Raw genomic sequence first — 22,559 nt, forward strand, 5'->3', positions numbered from 1 at the left:
CTCTGTGAGCCTCAGGTGACTGAAGGACAGGGGCCAGTCTTCCCCATATGCATCTGTGAGCCTCAGGTGACTGAAGGACAGGGGCCAGTCTTCCCCATATGCAGCATCTGTGAGCCTCAGGTGACTGAAGGACAGGGGCCAGTCTTCCCCATATGCATCTGTGAGCCTCAGGTGACTGAAGGACAGGGGCCAGTCTTCCCCATATGCAGCCTCTGTGAGCCTCAGGTGACTGAAGGACAGGGGCCAGTCTTCCCCATATGCATCTGTGAGCCTCAGGTGACTGAAGGACAGGGGCCAGTCTTCCACATATGCATCTGTGAGCCTCAGGTGACTGAAGGACAGGGGCCAGTCTTCCCCATATGCAGCATCTGTGAGCCTCAGGTGGCTGAAGGACAGGGGCCAGTCTTCCCCATATGCAGCATCTGTGAGCCTCAGGTGACTGAAGGACAGGGGCCAGTCTTCCCCATATGCAGCATCTGTGAGCCTCAGGTGGCTGAAGGACAGGGGCCAGTCTTCCCCATATGCAGCATCTGTGAGCCTCAGGTGGCTGAAGGACAGGGGCCAGTCTTCCCCATATGCAGCATCTGTGAGCCTCAGGTGACTGAAGGACAGGGGCCAGTCTTCCCCATATGCAGCCTCTGTGAGCCTCAGGTGACTGAAGGACAGGGGCCAGTCTTCCCCATATGCAGCATCTGTGAGCCTCAGGTGGCTGAAGGACAGGGGCCAGTCTTCCCCATATGCAGCATCTGTGAGCCTCAGGTGACTGAAGGACAGGGGCCAGTCTTCCCCATATGCAGCCTCTGTGAGCCTCAGGTGACTGAAGGACAGGGGCCAGTCTTCCCCATATGCATCTGTGAGCCTCAGGTGACTGAAGGACAGGGGCCAGTCTTCCCCATATGCAGCATCTGTGAGCCTCAGGTGACTGAAGGACAGGGGCCAGTCTTCCACATATGCATCTGTGAGCCTCAGGTGACTGAAGGACAGGGGCCAGTCTTCCCCATATGCATCTGTGAGCCTCAGGTGACTGAAGAACAGGGGCCAGTCTTCCCCATATGCAGCCTCTGTGAGCCTCAGGTGACTGAAGGACAGGGGCCAGTCTTCCCCATATGCATCTGTGAGCCTCAGGTGACTGAAGGACAGGGGCCAGTCTTCCCCATATGCATCTGTGAGCCTCAGGTGACTGAAGGACAGGGGCCAGTCTTCCCCATATGCAGCATCTGTGAGCCTCAGGTGACTGAAGGACAGGGGCCAGTCTTCCCCATATGCATCTGTGAGCCTCAGGTGACTGAAGGACAGGGGCCAGTCTTCCCCATATGCAGCATCTGTGAGCCTCAGGTGACTGAAGGACAGGGGCCAGTCTTCCCCATATGCATCTGTGAGCCTCAGGTGACTGAAGAACAGGGGCCAGTCTTCCACATATGCAGCATCTGTGAGCCTCAGGTGACTGAAGGACAGGGGCCAGTCTTCCCCATATGCAGCATCTGTGAGCCTCAGGTGACTGAAGGACAGGGGCCAGTCTTCCCCATATGCATCTGTGAGCCTCAGGTGACTGAAGGACAGGGGCCAGTCTTCCACATATGCAGCCTCTGTGAGCCTCAGGTGACTGAAGGACAGGGGCCAGTCTTCCCCATATGCATCTGTGAGCCTCAGGTGACTGAAGGACAGGGGCCAGTCTTCCCCATATGCATCTGTGAGCCTCAGGTGACTGAAGAACAGGGGCCAGTCTTCCCCATATGCAGCCTCTGTGAGCCTTGGGTGTCGCAGTTACTGCAAACCAGGAGAATCCCACAAAAGCTGCTATTGCAGAGATGCTCTGACCGAGCCGTCACAATCTGGTTCTCAAGCTGTTTCTGCTTCCAACCCTTTGAAGAATAGTGATGTCCTGCCTAATCTATTCCACCCACTGCAAGGTGCCATTGCAACAAGACAATCCCTGTTTTCCACTACAGCGTTAAAGCAGTTCGACCCAGGGAAGGCGCTCCTTTTACCCCCTGATGAGCAAACATGCCGGTTCAGTCATTGATGTGATGTAGGTTTGAGACCAAGCTGTTGTTGGGCCTGCTTCTCACAACTTGGTCAGCTTATCTGTTTCCTGACCAGCAGCTGTCATAACTGCCGTCTACTTCTTTATAATAATCTGATAACCGTACTTTTATTAAAGCTGCAGTAGCACGGCCTGCATGGGAGGGACTGGCCTCTCTCTCTCAAACATTGGAGAGCGTTTTAGTTCCTTTCAGCTGATTGTGCTATTTTTGCCGCTGCATGTTTTCAGTTTAAACATCTCAAAATAACCCCATGGTGCGCTACCTTCCCACCTCCAAAGAACTGGGTCAGCCACCAGCTTGAGAAGCAAAGAGAAGGCTTTCTGCTGGACCTACTTTTAGCCTGTGGTCAGAAACACGTCCTCATGTAAACGTTAATGATGCTTGTTGTATGTTGGAACTGTTCGCTGACACGGACACTTTATGAGCTGATAATGTGTCAGAGAGTTGCCAAAAAGCAAGTGATGCATCTTTAAAGACTGACAGTTAAACAGGATAATTCTTGTTCATTACAGCTGGGCGGGTATCCCAGAAATGCGTCTGTTGTGGGTCACACTGAGCAGCCTATTGGAGGAGCTCCCTGCAACCCACTCAGGATTGATTTCTGGATCAGTCCTTATTTGTTTTCAGTCTTACTTAATAACTTGAATGTTCATTCACAAACAAACACGTTGTAACGGGTTGTTGAGGAGCACAAACTCCTTTTTAACAGCAAACGAGGAGAACCACTGCTGTGTTTCCAGTGCTGGAAGACATTCTTTTCCAATGACATGACCTCCCAGCTTGGTGTGGCAGACTCAGGTTGCTGAGAGCACTGTGCATTGATTTGATTGGCGGATGAGAGGGGGTGCAAACTATAACAAGAGAACCAACTGATAACACTCAAATGAATGTTTGTTTGAGCATTTTTACTAAAAATGGACACGACTTTCACTTTCTGAAGGGGAGCCATTGCTTGGAAACCTGCTTTCTATCTCATAACCAGCAGGGCCGACTTCTGAGCTCACAAAAAGTTGTTTAAAGAGATCTTTGGGGAAATCATCCTCCTTTTCGAACAAGTGTTTATGTCCTTAATGACCAGTTTTGCATCATGTTAAACAGACGACGGTGTCCTTTTTGTGCACTGGGCTCTCCTTTGGGGTGAAATCAATGACAAAGCAGAGTATGAATTGTGAGAGTGAGCAGTTTCTGCAGGTTTATTGATCACCTGTAACTTCCAATTTCAAAAGTTCAAGATAGTGCTGGTCAAGTTGCTGATGTTGAGAATGCAAACCCAGAAACCAACAGAAGTTGCATCGAGTTATTTAGTCTGTTAGAGAAAGCTTTTTCAGCGATTCTAAACTCAATGCTGATGCCCTAAAATGTTCAGAATTAACAACAAACATCTGAAAATATGGCCATTATGACCTCAGGTGGGTTCACTGACCCTTCAGCGCATTAATGAACCAGTAGGTGACATTATCATTCCTTCATCCGTCCTTTCTTGTTGCCTGTTGACGGTTCTTCTTATTTCTCAGCTCTTCGCCCAGTTTGCTGAAATTCACTCGTTAGTTGTCATTTTGTTTAAATAAGTAATTCAAGAGCCCATATATCCAGACACACACCTGGCTTTGGTGGCTAACATATGTTTTGTTTCATCTTTTTAAAAAAAATTGGTGAAAATGGATGTAAAAAAGTTACCATGGCAACACAGTAGACGCATGAATGGGAAACGCAACATATTGACCGTTAAAAAAAACGGGATTTTCCTTTAAATGAGTGAAAATCAAATGAGTTAAAGTAAGAAAAATCCAAATAAAATGCTGCAGGGATGGAAACGTGTAGAAATAGACAGCAGGCCTGCAAAGTTTTTTTTTTTCAGCAGCAGCAGCGCAGCCTGCAGATTTTTGTCAGGATCTCACTGAGTGCGCGCGCCCAGCTCCTCGCGCCCCCTCTTCGCAGTTTCTCAGTGGAGGGACGCGTCCATGGAGAGCTCGTGCCGCCGTCTGCTGCCTCACCACTTGAAAACGCACATTTCAACATGACATAAGAAGGCAGCCCGGCTCTCCTCAGCAGAAGCTCGCAGCTCGCGCGGCCGTCTCCGCCTCGCAGCATCCGACCGGTGTCAATTTACAACTTTTCGTCACCCCCGCACTTTTCCATCCAGCATCGCGGAGCCAAGCCGCTTCCCTGGAAATTACAGGAGGTCGTTTTTCTCTCCATCTGATTTCTTTGGAGGGGGGTTTCGGGAATCCGCATGGATGTGGCAGCGGGAGAGGGGATGTCTCTGCCGGGTATCCGACACCGGAATCAAGCGCCGCAAGTGATGCCGAACAAGAAGAGGGTCGTGGCGAGGCGGAGAAGGCGAAAGGAGTTGGTTTTAATCCAGATATGCTTGTTCGGCGGCTTGCTGCTTCTCGTTAAGGGGTTTTCCTACTTGGCGGAAAATTCAGGTGAGGATTGAAGCCGTTTGTTCGGGATGCCGATGAAGGGGAGCTGAATACCTGCCTCACCTATGAACATATTTGCCTTTTTTAAGGTTTTTCTTCATAGGGACACATTAACATCCCCTTAAAACACTCGAATTTGGCAGCTGCATTGTGAGAACCTTCAGGGACTTATGGTGTGGCACACTTTGGTGAATCAAATTGTAAAGGTTGTACATTTAGTTAAAAAGCCCATTCAGAATATCACTTTTAAAATTTCTTATTGGTCCCCATATGTTGAAGAGCTTTAGGAAGCAATTTAAAAATGTTGCATACAATGTAATAAGGCATGAAACAGCTGAGTAAACATTAGAATTACAGTTTGAAAATGCAAATTGTGTGTTGCTGCCTAAGCATGAGCATTAAACAACGGAAGTGTGGGTTTGATAGAAGATATTAGATCATGTTGGATCCGTTTGACCTGGAAACACCTCCTGCAGGTGTGAGAGGAGCATGAAGATGGCTGTTCTGTCATATAGTAGTCTATAATTGGAATCCATCTGAGCTCTAACTATGGGAAACTATTCAGGGCTGATGGATGCAGCGGCGGCTCGGTGTTCAGGTGTTTTAGCTGCAGAGCGGTGAAATCAGGGCAATGAGCCCCACACCTCACCATTTTACTGCAAACGGTGCTACGATGTCACTAACTTGTTTTAAAATGAACAGAACTGCATCAATACTGTGCAAAAGTCTTGAGCCACCCCTCATTTCTTTATATATCGCTACAGAGAAAAAGGAAGTAGATGCAACAATTTGTTCAGATATGTACAAATGAATATAAATACAGTAAAAAAAGGCAAAAACAGAGTTTTTTTATCAGTTCTCAGCAGCTTTAAAGTGAATATCTGGTCTGAGCTCCTTTATTCTCCAACACAGCCTGAACCCTCTGAGACAAGCTTTCTGTCATTTCTTTAAGGAGTCTTCAGGAATAGTTCTCCAGGCTTCTTGAAGGACATCCCAAAGCTCTTCTTTGGATGTGGGCTGCCTTTTGTTCCGTTCTCTGTCAGATGATCCCACACTGCTTCAATAATGTTGAGGTCCGGGCTCTGGGGAGGATTCATCCCTCCATAAGACCTGTTGCCACTGATTTTCAGTCCACTTCTTGTGTCATTTGGCACAGCTCAGCCTTTTCTCCCTGTTTCCCTTCCTTAAGAACGGCTTCTTGACAGCCACCCTTCCATGGAGACCATTTCTGATGAGGCTTGGGCCAACAGTAGATGGATCAGCTGAAGGTCCAGATGCATCTCTCAGGTCCTGTCAGGTCACAGCTGGATTTTTTCCTCTTTCTTAAGGACATCACTTTCAGATCCTGTTCATCTGCTGGAGATAGTTTTTTAGGCCTGACTCTTCTTCTTTTGTCCTCCACTTGTCCAGTTTCCTCAAATGTTTTAAGGACACACTGCACACCATGCTGAGATATGCCAAGTTTTCAGCTAATAGCTCTTTGGGAATCACCTTGTTGCTGCAGAAATCCTATTTTCTGTCTGTCAAACTGTGTTTTCTTTGCTGTTTTTCATAGATGCAGCTAAAGAAATGGGAACAAATGATGTGTCTTTGTGACAAAGTGCCTAAAGATCCAGTTTAAAACGGCCTCTTGGCTAAGTTGTCTGTTCTGTGTCGACACAACACTGGTTCATCCCTTGAGTTAGGAGCCTTTTTAATGCTTGAATGGTTCATAGGTCAGAGTTCAGGTATCTTGATGATAATTATATATTTCCATCCATTTTCTACAGCTGCTTAATCTAACTCAGGCCTATCCCAGCTGTCATTGGGTGACATGCTCACTCCTAGGAACAACTTAGAGTCACCAGTTAACCGAACGTGCATTTTTTTTGGATGGTTTGCAAGAAGACCCGATCAGAATCCACTCATAAACGAGGAGAACATGCAAACTCCAACAGAGAGGCCCCAGCTGGGGCCCTCTTGCTGTGAGGTGAAGGTGCTAACCATCACACCACTGTGCTGCTTGGCTGCACAATTATAAAAAAAACACATTCCTCTGAAAATGATCAGGTGCAAGGACTGAAAATGAGAGAAAAACTTTGAAAGACCCTCAGAAAGTCTGGAGAAGTATTGCTGAAGTCCACTTTAGAAGACTGTGTGGCATGTTGGGAGGAAACAGAACGAACTGAGGAGCGAACCAACACTTGTGCACAGTGCTGCACGTGTTATCGCCCTCAAAGCTAACGGATGATTGCACCATTCTCCTCCTTTTCATCAGTCTTTGCTTCAGACACCAAACTTGATGTCTGAGTCAGCATCAGCCAAAGTGAGAAGTATTTCTCACTTTCCGCGGACAGCAGGTCTGCATGAATATTCATGCAGTCATGCTTTGTGCATCATGGCTGCTTTCAAACTCTAGCTTTTGTCATTCTCTTGTCCCTTCTGCTCTTCCTGTTTCAGTGCAGCAGCTCTGATGAACTGGAGGTGATGTCGTCTTATTGTTAACTCTTAATCAGTCCATCTGAATATCATTTAAAGTTTCTGATTCTCTTAATGAAGCTCTGCTGAATTGAGCTTCCTGTTGAGGATGTGAGAGGTGGGCTGCCTCCTTACACCGGCACATTAATCACTCGTCCTCACCGCTCTGTGTGAAGATGAGGAGCAGGACAGCGCTGGCACGCAAGCCTCGCTGCCGCTGCCGCTGCCGCTGCCGTGTTTGGTGTGGTGGAGGTGAGGCCAGGTGAGAAGTTCAGACATCCTCTGAGGACCATTGAATAACAGGGCTTTTTAATTCCGTTTGAATCCGTCTTTTAGGCCAGACTCGTGGTTGGCAGAGTGGAAAGGGCAGCGTGCCCCTGCTGGGCTCTGTGAAGTATGAAATGAATTCATTGGTGTTGCTGCTTTCTTGAAGAATGTGCAGATGTAGCCACAGTGGGAGAGCTCCACTTTGTGGGCTGCACTGTTGCTCCACCCCCTTGAGAGGTTTTTGTTTTGGAAAATCATGAAATTCCCCTTCAACGTATGAATCGACACATCTGCGGAGCACTCCTCCAGCTGTTCCGTCTCCTGCCTTTACAGAAAGAATTCGGCTTTAATGTGTGACAGAAGAGGGAGTTAAAAATAAAAGAAACTGCTGGCTGCAGACTTCGCTACCTGCAGCTTCCCCACAGAAACATCCTGAACTCAGAGTCCAAAACTATGAGACCACATCCAACATCTGTCATATTTTCATTTAGATGAAAAAATAATGACCTGTTCTAAATATGGCCGTGCAGAACACTGGTGACGAAGTAGCTCTGATTGTAATCCTGAGAAATGGAGGAACTTTCTCTGGGTTTCAAAGTGGGCAATGCAACAAGCTCTGAGAAACGTGACGATGTTCAAGCTGCCATGGGAATGATTTAAAGAAGGAGAACTGCTCTGTGCACCAAACAAGTAGCGGTGACCCATTTTTACAAGGTGAAATTCAGATGGTATGATAACTTTAAACAGAAATATCAGGATTTTATGCGACTGTGATGTTGCAAAGAAAGGTCTGAAATGTCTTATTCTGACTGTATATGTAATATTTCATATTTTTAAAGCACATATAGAATATTTGGAACCGTGAAGCACTTATGTAAGTGCTGGATTACGCACAGATTTACAGTGTATTACATGAACTGATTGATTTGAGTAAAAGCACAAGTAATACCAGGAATGAAAATCAAGTGATGCTGTAATTTAGATTCTGTTATTTCAGTGTTATGGCACACATCTCGTGTTCTGTCGCCGTACAACTCAGTCAGCAAAGCTGCCACAGAGCCAGCAGGCTGTTTAAAGAACGGGATCTGAAGCAGACCAACAGCACGGTGGAGGACTCACATTCAAGTGTAGAAGTGACAGCAATTAAATTCAGCTGAGTATGAAACTAAAAGCACCGATCTCAGAAAGTCAGCTGGGGCTGATGTTTGGAAACATGCACAGGAGTGAGTGTTCGTTTGCCCGTTTTATCTGTGTGATGGAGTCCTGTGTGGGTCCTGTGATGGGTCCTGTGTGGGTCCTGTGATGGGTCCTGTGATGGAAACCTGAGATGGGTCCTGTGTGGGTCCTGTGATGGAAACCTGTGATGGGTCCTGTGATGGGTCCTGTGTGGGTCCTGTGTGGGTCCTGTGTGGGTCCTGTGATGGGTCCTGTGTGGGTCCTGTGTGGGTCCTGTGATGGTCCTGTGTGGGTCCTGTGATGGGTCCTGTGTGGGTCCTGTGATGGGTCCTGTGTGGGTCCTGTGATGGGTCCTGTGTGGGTCCTGTGATGGGTCCTGTGTGGGTCCTGTGTGGGTCCTGTGTGGGTCCTGTGTGGGTCCTGTGGTGGGTCCTGTGGTGGGTCCTGTGGTGGGTCCTGTGATGGGTCCTGTGTGGGTCCTGTGTGGGTCCTGTGATGGAAACCTGTGATGGGTCCTGTGGTGGGTCCTGTGATGGAAACCTGTGTGGGTCCTGTGTGGGTCCTGTGTGGGTCCTGTGTGGGTCCTGTGGTGGAAACCTGTGTGGGTCCTGTGGTGGGTCCTGTGTGGGTCCTGTGTGGGTCCTGTGATGGAAACCTGTGTGGGTCCTGTGATGGGTCCTGTGATGGGTCCTGTGTGGGTCCTGTGTGGGTCCTGTGTGGGTCCTGTGATGGAAACCTGTGGTGGGTCCTGTGGTGGGTCCTGTGTGGGTCCTGTGTGGGTCCTGTGTGGGTCCTGTGATGGGTCCTGTGATGGGTCCTGTGTGGGTCCTGTGTGGGTCCTGTGATGGAAACCTGTCCAGGGTGACCTCCACCTCTCGCCCAATGGCAGCAGGGATGGGCTCCAGCCCCTCAGTTGGATTAAACAAGTTTAAAAAATGGATGGACGAGCTTCTTCACTTAAATATAGAGAATAAATACAAACATTTTTTAACTTCTTTAACTTGTGACTTTCTGATTTTTACACAAGAGCAAGTCTCACAGCTGATGGCCTTAAATGTAGAGCTATGGGAGGTGCTCCCATAGGTGTGAAATCTACTTTCCAAGCTCTTGTCTTATCTAAAGCCGTGTCTTTTTGTCTGTTTGTTGTTGTTGTTGTCGTCTTTTGGGCATCTGCAACTCGGCGTATCCAGCAGGGTCTACAACAGGGCCCACTACGGCTTCATATTATCGATGCTTCGGGCCCCAGGCCTATAGATGCGTATGAAGCCAGTCTGACAGTTTTTGTTGTTTTTGGTACCTGATAAACTCCCAAACGTTCTCCTCCTTCAGCCATCAGACGCAGCTGCCTGACAGCTCGCACTTACCAGATTTAGAGGGAGTATTACTCACACACACCTTCGGATCTCTGCAGTTCTGTGCAACGGACATTTTTTTTTGTTCTGAAATCAGACTCTTTAAAAACCTGAGAAATCGGATCATGGCTTCTCCGCTCGATTTACGTTCAGAACTCTAACTTCTCTATATGGACTTCCATAAAAACTGCTGCAACAAGCCACATTTCCAGCTGGGTCAGAGCTCAACCACCAGTCCGTTAACGAGCTCTCACAGCCACTTTACTGCTGCTCTCGCATCCCTCCATTACCTTCCTGTCATTCAGAATAAGCAGAAATCAAGTTGATTACACATAAAACACCCCTTGATCCTCAAATCTCGCCCCAGCTCAGACTGCAGAACAGAAGGTGGGAACATCTTTGTTATTTTTAGCAAAAACTCTCTGAAGTAAAGTTCCTTTTATAGAAAAACCTGCTCCATGCTTTGGTCTTTTTTTATCTTTGCTCTTGACTTTTGTGCATCATAATTTATTCATATTTCTTCATTTTTAAGCAGTGAAAGTGCCACGTGGAAGTTTTGAAACTGTCACAAAACATAATCTGTTAATTTGTTTTCTGGGACATAACTTTGTGCACAAAAATAGCAACTTACAGAAATACAGTATAACTGCATTTTGATTAAATCCTCTCAAAATGAGGCTCTCTCACCTTTAAAAAGAAATCAGACAGCTGCCTTGTCTTCTCTGACTGTTTTTCACTCACTTTTCAGTTAGACTAAGGTATTAACACCCAGTTGGTTTGGAAAAACATTGATGCTCACTCTAAAAAAGACGCATCCTCTGATTTTAGAGTTGCTTTGGGTATAATGAAAACAAATTGAATGGTTTAATAATACTCTGCACCGTAGAGCCAGAAATATGCAAATCCTATTAAATCTGTCTTTGAGGAACATTGTTTTTTAAAAGCTCATTTCTAGCCCTGAACTGCACCTGCACCAACTTTTTATTGGAATGTGTTGAACGTCTAAAATGCAAAAATGGATGAATATTAACAGATGAAATGCAGGTGAACATGAAATATCTTGGGTTCATACTGTCTGCAATGAAATAAAAGCTGAAGTAATTGTACGGTTACTCATTTTAATCACAGTCAATCATGCACACACGAGAACCAACCTGCACAATTTCACATGGAAGTCATGATAATTCAGACTTAAGTTCGTAATTAACATTTTACGTGTTAAATTTAACGTGTTAAACAGCTAAAACTAGATGTTGTAGCTGGACTGAATCTCTGAAATCTGTTTTTCTCTCAAACATCTCTCAGGTTTTGACGTGTCCATCAACAACAGCGAGGACCAGGAGGGACGGGTAGGAAGGCGGCTACTGCAGGAAATGGACAACGGAACCCTGGAGGAAGAGGAGCTGGAGGAAGGATCCAAGAACTGCACCACTCCAGGTAAGACGGGATGAAAGAAAGAGGGCATGCGAGCGCCCCCCCTTCCCCTTCCCCTGTCCTTTCTGTGGCCCAGATCAGGGAGTGGAAGATAAAACAAGAGAGGTGTGAAGCGTATCATCCTCACCCCTCATGGTTCTGTCTTTCTCCCCTTTCTGGACCCCCTGAATTCGCTCCTTAATGTGGGGTAACCCAGATTGTGAGGTCAGATGATTTCCCATGAGCGCAGGCTGCAGCGGGCGCTGATATTCTGGCTGCCTCAGCAGTTTACACAGTCTTCATCACGTTTTTTAGGATTGTGCTGGTTTCATCCCCCCCCCCCCTTTGTCTCACACCAGCTCATCTATTTGTTTCCTTCATTTTACACGCACTCAGAACTCAGAAAGGAATGTTTCCATGGCTTCCACATCATATGAAACCATGCGTCGTGATGTAACGCAGCCTCTGGCATGTCGGTTGCTATTTTTAGCAGTAAATGGAAGAAAATTGGACATTCAGTGCCGTTAGAAGTGATGTGAACCGACATCGCCGTGGACGATGTTGAGATTTGTGGATTTTTTTCTTTACCTCGATACGATCTTCCGGCCCTCAGACGGAGCGCCATCTCTCTGGTGTGTTCATTAAGCAAAATGGCCATCATCAATCTCTTTTCTCACACTCTCAAGGTTGCTGCTGTCATCTATAAAAGGAGCTCAGGTCAAAGTTGAAGTTGTTCTCCCCTGCTGATTACACAGAAACGGCTCCCTCCTCTTGCTGCTAAATTTAAAGCGCGGTGGCTTTAACCCCCGCCGCGCTCCTGAGGACAGCGCCGTTTTTCCTAAATAACCTCCATTTTCTGAAAGTCTTGTCCTGATTCGTTTATTTCTTGAGATTTGGTGAGTTAAATTTGTGAGACTTAGTGTTTCATTCCTGATCTGATCACAACTTCCCAAAAAGGTTCAACTTGCTTTGCTGAGTTTTTCAGGATGAAAAATTAAGGTGTGATCTGAGTTTGAAACTGAAACTGAAAACATTGGAGGAATGCTTCTCATCTCGGCTTTAGACTTCTGCCTTTAACTGTCTTCATAAAAATACTTTTTTGTTTGGACTATGAAGCACTGCTAAACCTGCCTTTAACCTGCCTTTAACATGCTTTTAACCAGCCTTTAACCAGACTTTAACTAGCCTTTAACCAGCCTTTAACCAGCCTTTAACTAGCCTTTAACCAGCCTTTAACCTGCCTTTAACCAGCCTTTAACTAGCCTTTAACCAGCCTTTAACCTGCCTTTAACCAGCCTTTAACCAGACTTTAACTAGCCTTTAACCAGCCTTTAACTAGCCTTTAACCAGCCTTTAACCTGCCTTTAACCAGCCTTTAACCAGCCTTCAACCAGCCTTCAACCTGTCTTTAACCTGCCTTTAACCAGCCTTTAACATGCTTTTAACCAGCCTTTAACCTGCCTTTAACCAGCCTTTAACCTGCCTTTAACCAGCCTTTAACCAACCTTTAACCTGCTTTAACCAGCCTTTAACCAGCCTTTAACCAGCATTTAACCAGCCTTTAACATGCTTTTAACCACCCTTTAACCAGCCTTTAACCTGCTTTAACCTGCCTTTAACCAGCATTTAACCAGCCTTTAACATGCTTTTAACCACCCTTTAACCAGCCTTTAACCTGCCTTTAACCACCCTTTAACCACCCTTTAACCAGCCTTTAACATGCTTTTAACCACCCTTTAACCAGCCTTTAACCTGCCTTTAACCACCCTTTAACCACCCTTTAACCAGCCTTTAAGCAGCCTTTAAGCTGCCTTTAACCAACCTTTAACCAGTATTTAACCAGCCTTTAACCTGTCTTAACCAGCTGTTAACCAGCCTTTAACCAGCCAACGGTTCTGCTCACTGATAGAATATTTAAGACTTTATTCTCTTTTTTTAAGCCTTTTTTTTAAATGTGGCCCTAATACTCCTTCGTACTTAAGCTTTTTTAGTAAATTGTGGATTTTATTTTTAAAAAATCAGGTGTTATGGGAACTTCAGCAGAGATGCAACACGTCGGTGTAATTTTCTCCGGCTGCATTCACCGTTCAAACCCACTTGTTGAAACGGTATTTGTTCTTTCTGCCTGAACCTGACATGCGCTGCACTTGCTGCTCGGTTAAGAGTATTGGTTGGTAGAGTTTTATTGGTTTTCTTACTTTCAGACAGGGAACTCCTAGTTTGTATGCAGTGAAATGTTCCCAGAAAGAAGAAAAGCGTCCCGAGTCTGTCTGCGTTAGAACCAACAGCAGAACAGTGCTGAGCTCTCAGATAGCAGTTCTGTTAAACCACAAAGTGTCACACAATCGGCTTTTCCTCAGTCTGGGTGGTGCCTCCTGTTTAATGGCCTTGTCTCTGTGATGCTGCTGCTTGGTGTGAAATAGCCATAAGATTTAAAGCGATACCTTTACCATGAACATGCCCCGTGTGTCACTACTGCCTGCAAAAAACCAACATAATGATCATTAAATGTTGAACTCAAAGCTCCAAAACAGTCCCCAAACCATCAATTCCATTCAATTCAATTCAGTTTTATTTATATAGCGCCAAATCACAACAATTGTCATCTCAAGGCTCAATTGGAAATATATAATCCAATTCAAGTCAATTGGAATTCAAGTCATTGTAATCATAATCCAATAAAGTCCAATGAATTAATTTAAAAATAATCCAATTAATTCATATGGAGCCAATTCAAAAATAATATCCGAGCTAAGGAAACCAACAGATTGGACCGAAACTTGTCTTCAGTCCAATCTCCCGTCCTGAGCCTGAGGGACTGTGGAAAGGAACGACTCCCTTTAACAGGAAGAAACCTCTGGCAGAACCAGAACCAGGAAGAAACCTCTGGCAGAACCAGAACCAGGAAGAAACCTCTGGCAGAACCAGAACCAGGAAGAAACCTCTGGCAGAACCAGACTCAGGAAGAAACCTCTGGCAGAACCGGAACCAGGAAGAAACCTCTGGCAGAACCAGAAAGAAACCTCTGGCAGAACCAGGAAGAAACCTCTGGCAGAACCAGAACCAGGAAGAAACCTCTGGCAGAACCAGGAAGAAACCTCTGGCAGAACCAGGAAGAAACCTCTGGCAGAACCAGAACCAGGAAGAAACCTCTGGCAGAACCAGGAAGAAACCTCTGGCAGAACCAGAACCAGGAAGAAACCTCTGGAAGAACCAGGAAGAAACCTCTGGCAGAACCAGAACCAGGAAGAAACCTCTGGCAGAACCAGAACCAGGAAGAAACCTCTGGCAGAACCAGAAAGAAACCTCTGGCAGAACCAGAACCAGGAAGAAACCTCTGGCAGAACCAGAACCAGGAAGAAACCTCTGGCAGAACCAGAAAGAAACCTCTGGCAGAACCAGAACCAGGAAGAAACCTCCGGCAGAGTGATTCATACCTGTTGTAAACTTCTGAAAACTCTATGGTTTGATTGCTAATGAATTTTTACGTTTACAGAAAATTAAAGTTTATCTTTCAGAAGGTAAAAAGGTGAAACACGAACCCCACATGCAAAATTCTTCCATTTCTGCACCATTTGGAATGGAACTTTGAAAGAACTATTCCTGAATCCTACTGCCTTCCTGTTCGGGTTCACAGATGGATCCATTCAGCCATCACATGCACTGAATGCATGTCACCAGCTGACGTGCATCTTCTGGACTGTTGAAAGTTGTCGTTCCCAAAGAAAAACAGGAATCAGGAACCTCCATGTTTCAAGGTTCCGGTCCAAACCACCGTTTGGGTCCAGAAATGAAACCCTTATTTCTCCGTGTAGATTTAAACTCCACAGTTTTTATCCTGCAGAAACCATTTCATCCACATTCAGACACTAAATGTGATCACGTGTGCACGTGCATCTGTGCACGTCAGATCGGATGCTTGGTTTGGAGTGGCAGCCACACAGAAGACCACAATGCTGTCTGATGAGGAAGAATCCCAACGTGAGATCTGGGTTCTGGGAGGATGCAGAGCGGCGGACTGATTGTTGCCTGAAATTAGAGGCCTGCTGATGAAGAGCTGGGAAGAAGAAGGAGATAAAGAACTCCTCCTTTCCTCATTTTCTCCTCACAGCCACACACGAAACAAGCCGTCGCACTCGTTGATGTTAATTGTGAGGACCCCGCTGCTTCTGTTGATTTCAGACACTTGTTTATTCCCTTTTTCTCACATTTATCTCCTTTTCTTCACGCCGTCATTTTTCAGCCGGAGGTAATGTTTCAGAAGGGTTTATTGCGTTCTGTTCCTATGAGGCTACGCAATAACTGACAATATCCTCGAGTTTCCTGCCGGTTCCTGCGTGTTTGTGAGTAACCGGGGAGAAAGATCCCTCACTGTCCCACTCTCAACCGTCCTTTCATCCAGGAACACAAGAGTTGATTCTTTTCATGACTTTTCTGCCCAAATCATTTTACTTTGATGCCACACAGTCGGAGAAAGAGAATAAAAACCTCTCATTTCTGACGATGTGTGAGCAGTGTGGAGATTACCGTCGTTTTCATCAGCACTGAATCCGACAAGATGCACTTTTCACCAGGCTGCTATGCTCATGCACGTGCACCCACACGTTTTCATTCTTCTTCGTGGGTTTCACACAGAAACACACATTTCCACCAATGTCTGCCACACATTTGGAAACGCAGAACCCTGCTGAGCAGCTCTGTGAGCAGAGGAAGGGGCTGTGCGATTAGACGGATCGTCTGGGCTCTCCGTGCACGTGACTGCGCTCTCCAGGGGTCTTTCCCCGGAGGCTGTCCTCCTCTGTTATTAAAAAAATCCTCTCAGTTCAGCTCAGCTTCAACGCAACACTCCATTTTAGGAAAGGAGGCTGCTATGACTTAATCAGGGCTTCCCTGTGAGAAATGCGGTGTGTGTGATGCGCATGCGTGTGGATGAGCCTTTTGGAGCAGCATTGATTAATGTGAAGGTTCTGGCCTTGGTTCCTGCAGCGAGTAGGAGTGTGCATGTTTGCTCGGTGTGTGCATGTTTGCTCACGCTCGCCTCGCTTCACGTGGGAATCCTCCAGGCTCCTCCCCACATGCCAGAGGCGAGTAGGTGAGTGGCGCTGATGAATTAATCAGATCCTTTAAAACCTCAGGAACAGCCCCTCACGGATCACATGTAAAATCGACCTGAAGAGCATCTGGAATGATTTCCTCTGAGAAACGAATGCTTCCATATTACAGTTGCATTATTAGCTGTGAGTGGGCTGCTGCCGCCTTCTAAAGTCGGCCACATTTGTAGTTGCAGGTGGTGGTTAAGTTCTTTCGTAACTGCCTAACGTGCAGATCGCGGAGTGATCTTGTCTTATTGCAGGAGCAGGAGCTCCGTGCCCAGGGGAGTAAGACCAATCCATCACAGCAATTAGCCGAAGAGAGACTTCCCTCTGCATAAGCTCCTGCTGCTTCTCCCTACCGCCTGCAGAACATTCATCCAGCATTATGTTCCGCTTGTCTCTCCCCACTGGTTTCCTGAATTTATCCCTTTTTGTCATGCTCCCTTTCTTTCCCTTGTTTCCCTACATACTGAGGTAATGCTTCCCGGTTTCACTGTTCAATTATGGAGCTCCGGTTGTTTGCCAGAAGCAAAAGTGGCTCTACACACCTTTAAAGATTCATCCTGTGACTTTGAGCAGCGTTGAAGCTGTTTCCTGAGTGCCACAAACATCCTCCTTCACTGCTGCGTTCCCAAGAGTTTCAGACATGCAGGCTTCCATACAAAGTGCTTCAGTGAGCTGCTCATACAGTTATGCTGCTTACAGGGATCCTGACATGCCTCATTTGTTTCCATTTGGGCATTTTTAGCATTTTATGGCTTCGTTATAAAACAGTAAAGCGTTGACGGGAAACAAACAACAAACGTAGTAAATGCTCACAGGGTTTACTGAGGAGTCGGCATCATTGCTCCCCTCCTCACTAAGAGGCTGTTTCTCTCCCAGCGTTGCTTTGCAAAGTGTTTTTATGGTTTCTGTTGACCTTACGAACAGCAGCTTGTACACAATTCACATCCTAATACCTGTCCAGGGCTGCTTCTGCCTGCCATATTGGTCATTATGTAACCGGTTAGGTTCTAGTGTTGTCTGTGTTTTTATGAACATGAACAGGCCCAGACCAGGATATCTTTCTCCTTTTATTCTGACGAAAGGTGTAAAAAACAACAAAATCCTCCGGTCAGTCGTGATCAACTCTCCCAAGGAGTACAACAGCAAAAAGGGGGATTTAACACGTGAAACCACAGAAAACATACCTGACCAAAGGTGTAAAAAACAATAAAATCCTCCAGTCAGTCGTGATCAACTCTCCCAAGGAGTACAACAGCAAAAAGGGGGATTTAACACGTGAAACCACAGAAAACATACCTGACGAAAGGTGTAAAAAACAACTAAATCCTCCGGTTAATCGTGATCAACTCTCCCAAGGAGTACAACAGCAAAAAGGGGGATTTAACACACGAAACCACAGAAAACATACCTGACGAAAGGTGTAAAAAACAACTAAATCCTCCGGTCAATCGTGATCAACTCTCCCAAGGAGTACAACAGCAAAAAGGGGGATTTAACACACGAAACCACAGAAAACATACCTGACGAAAGGTGTAAAAAACAATAAAATCCTCCAGTTAGTCGTGATCAACTCTCCCAAGGAGTACAACAGCAAAAAGGGGGATTTAACACGTGAAACCACAGAAAACATACCTGACGAAAGGTGTAAAAAACAACAAAATCCTCCGGTCAATCGTGATCAACTCTCCCAAGGAGTACAACAGCAAAAAGGGGGATTTAACACGTGAAACCACAGAAAACATACCTGACGAAAGGTGTAAAAAACAACTAAATCCTCCGGTCAATCGTGATCAACTCTCCCAAAGGCAAAAGTGTGAGACACATATATAAGAGGGACCCTCAAAAGTGAACGTTGAGGTACAGAAACTGAGTCTCAAACGTTCCACATATTGACTCAGGAGGTCAGACATATCAGGTAATAACTATTTAAACAGATTAAACAAAATCTACATATTACTACTGTATAATTACACCAACGAATTGTCCATCATCACGGCACCAGAACTGTTTACGTCGCACTTTAGGAGTGCTGGACTCGCTGCAGTTCTTCTTCTAAGCTGTAGATGTCGATACTGAGAAAATGTCACGTTTCACCGGAAGCGTTGCTCAGAAACAAATTACTTAGCAACTTATCTCTTGACTTATCGGTTTTGCTTTTAAGCTAGATTGATATTTTTGCAACAATTTTATGGTTTTCACAGGGCAACAGGTTAGAAACAGCAGAACGTGCACAGTGCAACAGGTTAGAAACATCAGAACGTGCACAGTGCAACAGGTTAGAAACATCAGAACGTGCACAGGGCAACAGGTTAGAAACATCAGAACGTGCACAGTGCAACAGGTTAGAAACATCAGAACGTGCACAGGGCAACAGGTTAGAAACATCAGAACGTGCACAGGGCAACAGGTTAGAAACATCAGAACGTGCACAGGGCAACAGGTTAGAAACATCAGAACGTGCACAGTGCAACAGGTTAGAAACATCAGAACGTGCACAGGGCAACAGGTTAGAAACATCAGAACGTGCACAGGGCTGTTCTTGTGGTTTAATTTTGTTTGTTCGTTTATTAAGATCCACATTAGCTTTTTGCCAAGGAAAAGCTTTTCTTCCTGGGGTCTTTTCAAATAATACATACTTATTACATACTTAAAACATATACTTAATACGCACACAGAAACAAAACCTATCCAACAAACACCAAACCTGAACACTATCAGCTCCAACATTGAATCATTACACAAAGATACTCAGACCCACTAATGCTCAAAGTTAAGATCTGAATAATAATCTCTTAGTTTCATTTTAAAACTGACCAAGTTTCTTTGCTGTGTGACATAATTCCACTCCTTCATAGCTCTTTATAATACTGAACATTGAGAAAGAGCCCTGGGTAAAATAAAATGACCTCGAGTAGCATAATTATGTATGTCTGAACTAAAAGGTCATTTTCTATATAAAATATATGGCATTTTTGTTGCTATAATGTTTCTAAGAAATACCATGAACAGATACAACAACCTATGCTTAACATCCAGCCAACAAAGACTTTTTCCGAATGCATTTTACCAATATTCGACCTTGAGTGGAGGTCAGTATTAGCTGGTTCTGGGTGACACTCAGACCTCATCTCAGTTTTAGGGAGAGAAGCTGGAACTCAGAAAAGGTTTAGCTACCTTCTGAAATGTCAAAAACAGGGTTGAGGCGGTCAGGACTCCAGGCCACATCGTTTCTCTCGCTGTGAGATAAAACGAGTCCGGGCCAACAGGAAGTTCTAATGATATTTTTCTTTTTGATAACTTTTATTCTTTCTCAGCATTGTTCTCCTCTTCCTCAGGTCATGTTTTGTAAATAAAGTTAAAATAAATCTGTGAGTATCCAAGACTGAAGGGTCCTGAAATCTAAGTAACTCATGCTTTGAAAGGCAAACTTTTCTTTTTTTAGATTATGACTCACATCCATCCAGGTTTCCTGTTCGTATCTTATAGTAAAACCGTCTTAATAAGACCACTTTAAATCTGTTTAATCTGTTAAATATTTCACATGCAGTGGGACGATTCACACTTTGCCAGTTAATGTCATCCATTCACAGCTCTAATTTGTGCAGAATTGCATGGAAATAAGTTGTTTTATTTCATTAGTTTGCGGGTCGTCCTCCCCCAGGTGTCCTGTGCTGCAGCCAATCCTAATATTACAGTAGGATGGTTGAACAAAAAAGGCATTTTCTGTTGTTGTCCTCATAGTTTCTCCTCCATGTTTTGAAGGTGAGGAGGGAACATATAGTTGGTTGCCATCAATTTTGCTGCCGGCACACGGCATCATTTCAACCTGCACACAGGACCTTTACAGGCACTGATCAACCAGAACACTTTTCCTTTGAACAGCACTCTGACAGGCTGCATATCCATCAGAATCTGGATTAAAGTACTTTAGCTGAAGCTTCACACGCTCATCTTTACTTATCAGACGAATGGAAAGGTATTTCATATTTATTGGGCGACTGTGATAAGAACTATTCCTTCAAATGGGAAAATGAAGAAGGCTCTCTGCCTGATTTTCGAGGTAATGCACGAGGTAAAACATCTTCTGTGAAGGCAGCTTATTATGACAGCACATAAAAGGTTAAAGCTCTTTGAGTGTTAGATAAGGTGCGTGATGTACTTTATGGATAAGAATATCCGACCCCGTCACATTACTGTGTCTGAAGATAAGTTCTTGACAGAAAGAAGCAGAGCAGCCGAGAGGCTTTGATAATGATTGACAGATCTACAAATCCCTGATGGTTGTGATCAATCACTAAACTAATTATTGTGAAAATCACAGTGAAAGATGTAGTTGGATAATGTGTAAACATAACTGAACAGCTGATCTGCTCATGAGTGAAACCTCGACATATAAAACCCACTGAGCTTTTTTCTGTGAAAACACTGTTTTGAATGCTGTGCTGCTGGAATGATTTCTGCAGGTAACTTTTTCACGGTGGTTATGATGCAGTTCTGTGGTATTAGGAAGGTTTTTTGCAAGTGGGAGCAGCTCATTGAGCTTTCCAAAGCCCAAGTAATGCCTGGAATGAGGCTTAGAGGAGACGTCTTGGAGTTTAAACTTCTTCTCTCATTGATCATTGGCACGTAAAATGGACAAGTTTTGAGCCCTGATGAGGAAGCAGCAGGAATATCAGGAAGGCAATATTATTTTTAATGGAGACCTGGCTAAAGAAACAACTTTAATACCCCTCTAATCTGCTTTTAGACTATATGGACAGACAGAGACTGCAGACAGAGCGGTAACAGTAAAGCATGTTAACAGCCGATGGTGTAATACGTCCCTGATAAGGAGCGTCTGCAGCCCAGGTGTTGAACTGTTGGCTGTGAGTTTCTGTCCATGTTGTCTACTGAGAGAGATCTTTAAGTTTTGTTTTTAGTTAGTTTAGTTAGTGGTTTTCCATTTTTTAATGAACCTTAAGTTAAGTTTCCATCAGCCTGCAGTCTGCTGTGCTGCATTTGGGTCTTCTTCTCTGAACCACCACCATACCGTAACATCGACTTTATTCAAGTGCAAACCAGAGCTCCACAGCATGTTAGAAAGCTTTTAAAGTCGAGGGGAATCTGCAGGACTGAGGTTAGTAATGTCACATTTAAAATAAATAAAAAAATCACGGGGGACACTCCTGTCACATGACACTGCAGATGTGACGAGATTTTCAGTCAAAGTTCAGCAAACATCCTGCTGAGGGTCAAAATGAAAAAACTCTTCCATGACTGATATTTAAATAAGATACCAGTAATTTCCTTGGATCTAATTCTGTAGTTTCCCTCTGATGAATCACCTGGTAAAAAGCGTCGGCGCGTCTTTGGCCTTCACGCGTTCCTGTTATCGGTTAATGTGCCTCAATGGTTTAAATCTCTCTTTCATTCATCTGATCTGAGTGCTGCAGTCATTTCTCCAAAGCGATGAGTCACAACAAGGTGAGTTTGAGCGGCTTCAATAGACTGAACCGAACCGTTTCCAGAGGAAGCTGCGCTGCCTTTGTTGCCATGGAGACGTACACAGTTTAACTGTGAGTCACTGTCGTGATACGGAAAGGCCCGGGTTATGCCCAAACTTAGTCTCTTGAGTTTTGTCGCGCTGATCGGTCTTGTTGTTGCGCTGGGAAACGCGGGATGATGCTGGAGGCGGTTACTATGGAAACCGCTTCTAACAAAACTTGAACCATGCGCCAAAGGCTTTCTGTTGCCAAGACAACTTCAGGGATGTGTTTGTTGTGATGGCCATCGCAAATAACACTTAGTCACATGTAAACATGGAATATTCATGCTGCAGCGGAGTGACTGATTTTGTTTTCACTGTGTGAGTCTTTGTGTGTCAGCGGGCCAAAATGTGCTGTAAGTGACACTTACTGCTGCTGTTGATTGCATTGTTTATGTGTCTGTCTGTGTGTGGATGGGTTTTGTCAGTGTAGCAGCATCCCGCTGAAGGTTAAGCATGAAGAAGGTTGTAGTCTGAGGATCCTGTGGGGCTTGTTTTAATGTTAATGTGCCTGAGAACATTCTCTGTGTCCTTTGAATATCGGCGTGTGATGGTTTCACTGGTTTCTGGACTCGAGAAGCAGACTCTGGTGTAATAAAGATTTATTGTGATGATAGATGGAGGATGAACGACTGATCGAGCTTGAGCTAGAGGTGGTGCTGGTGGCCTGGGAGTGTTTTGAGCTACGGAGGAGGGTGTCACGGTGGAGAATGGGCAGGGCGGTGAGTTTCCAGAGAAGGCAGCGTCTAAGAGACTTTACACTGGCTAACGATTTGCATTTCCACAAGACCACAAGAGTA

The 22,559-nt window shown here is 45.1% G+C and overlaps 1 protein-coding gene across 1 annotated transcript in view; it reads left to right on the forward strand.

The window, feature by feature from the left end:
* The first annotated feature begins 3,988 nt into the window (after positions 1-3,988).
* slc24a3 (solute carrier family 24 member 3) overlaps positions 3,989-22,559 on the forward strand; it is a 57,897-nt gene continuing 39,326 nt past the window's right edge. The window contains exons 1-2 of the mRNA XM_072384088.1: positions 3,989-4,474; positions 11,029-11,160. Coding sequence (XP_072240189.1) covers positions 4,279-4,474; positions 11,029-11,160 — 328 coding nt within the window. The 5' untranslated portion in view covers positions 3,989-4,278. The remainder of the gene's footprint in view (positions 4,475-11,028; positions 11,161-22,559) is intronic.

Source organism: Leuresthes tenuis, unplaced genomic scaffold (assembly GCF_036924035.1).
Source record: "Leuresthes tenuis unplaced genomic scaffold, fLeuTen1.0.hap1 SCAF_4, whole genome shotgun sequence".
NCBI classification, from domain to species: Eukaryota; Metazoa; Chordata; class Actinopteri; order Atheriniformes; family Atherinopsidae; genus Leuresthes; species Leuresthes tenuis.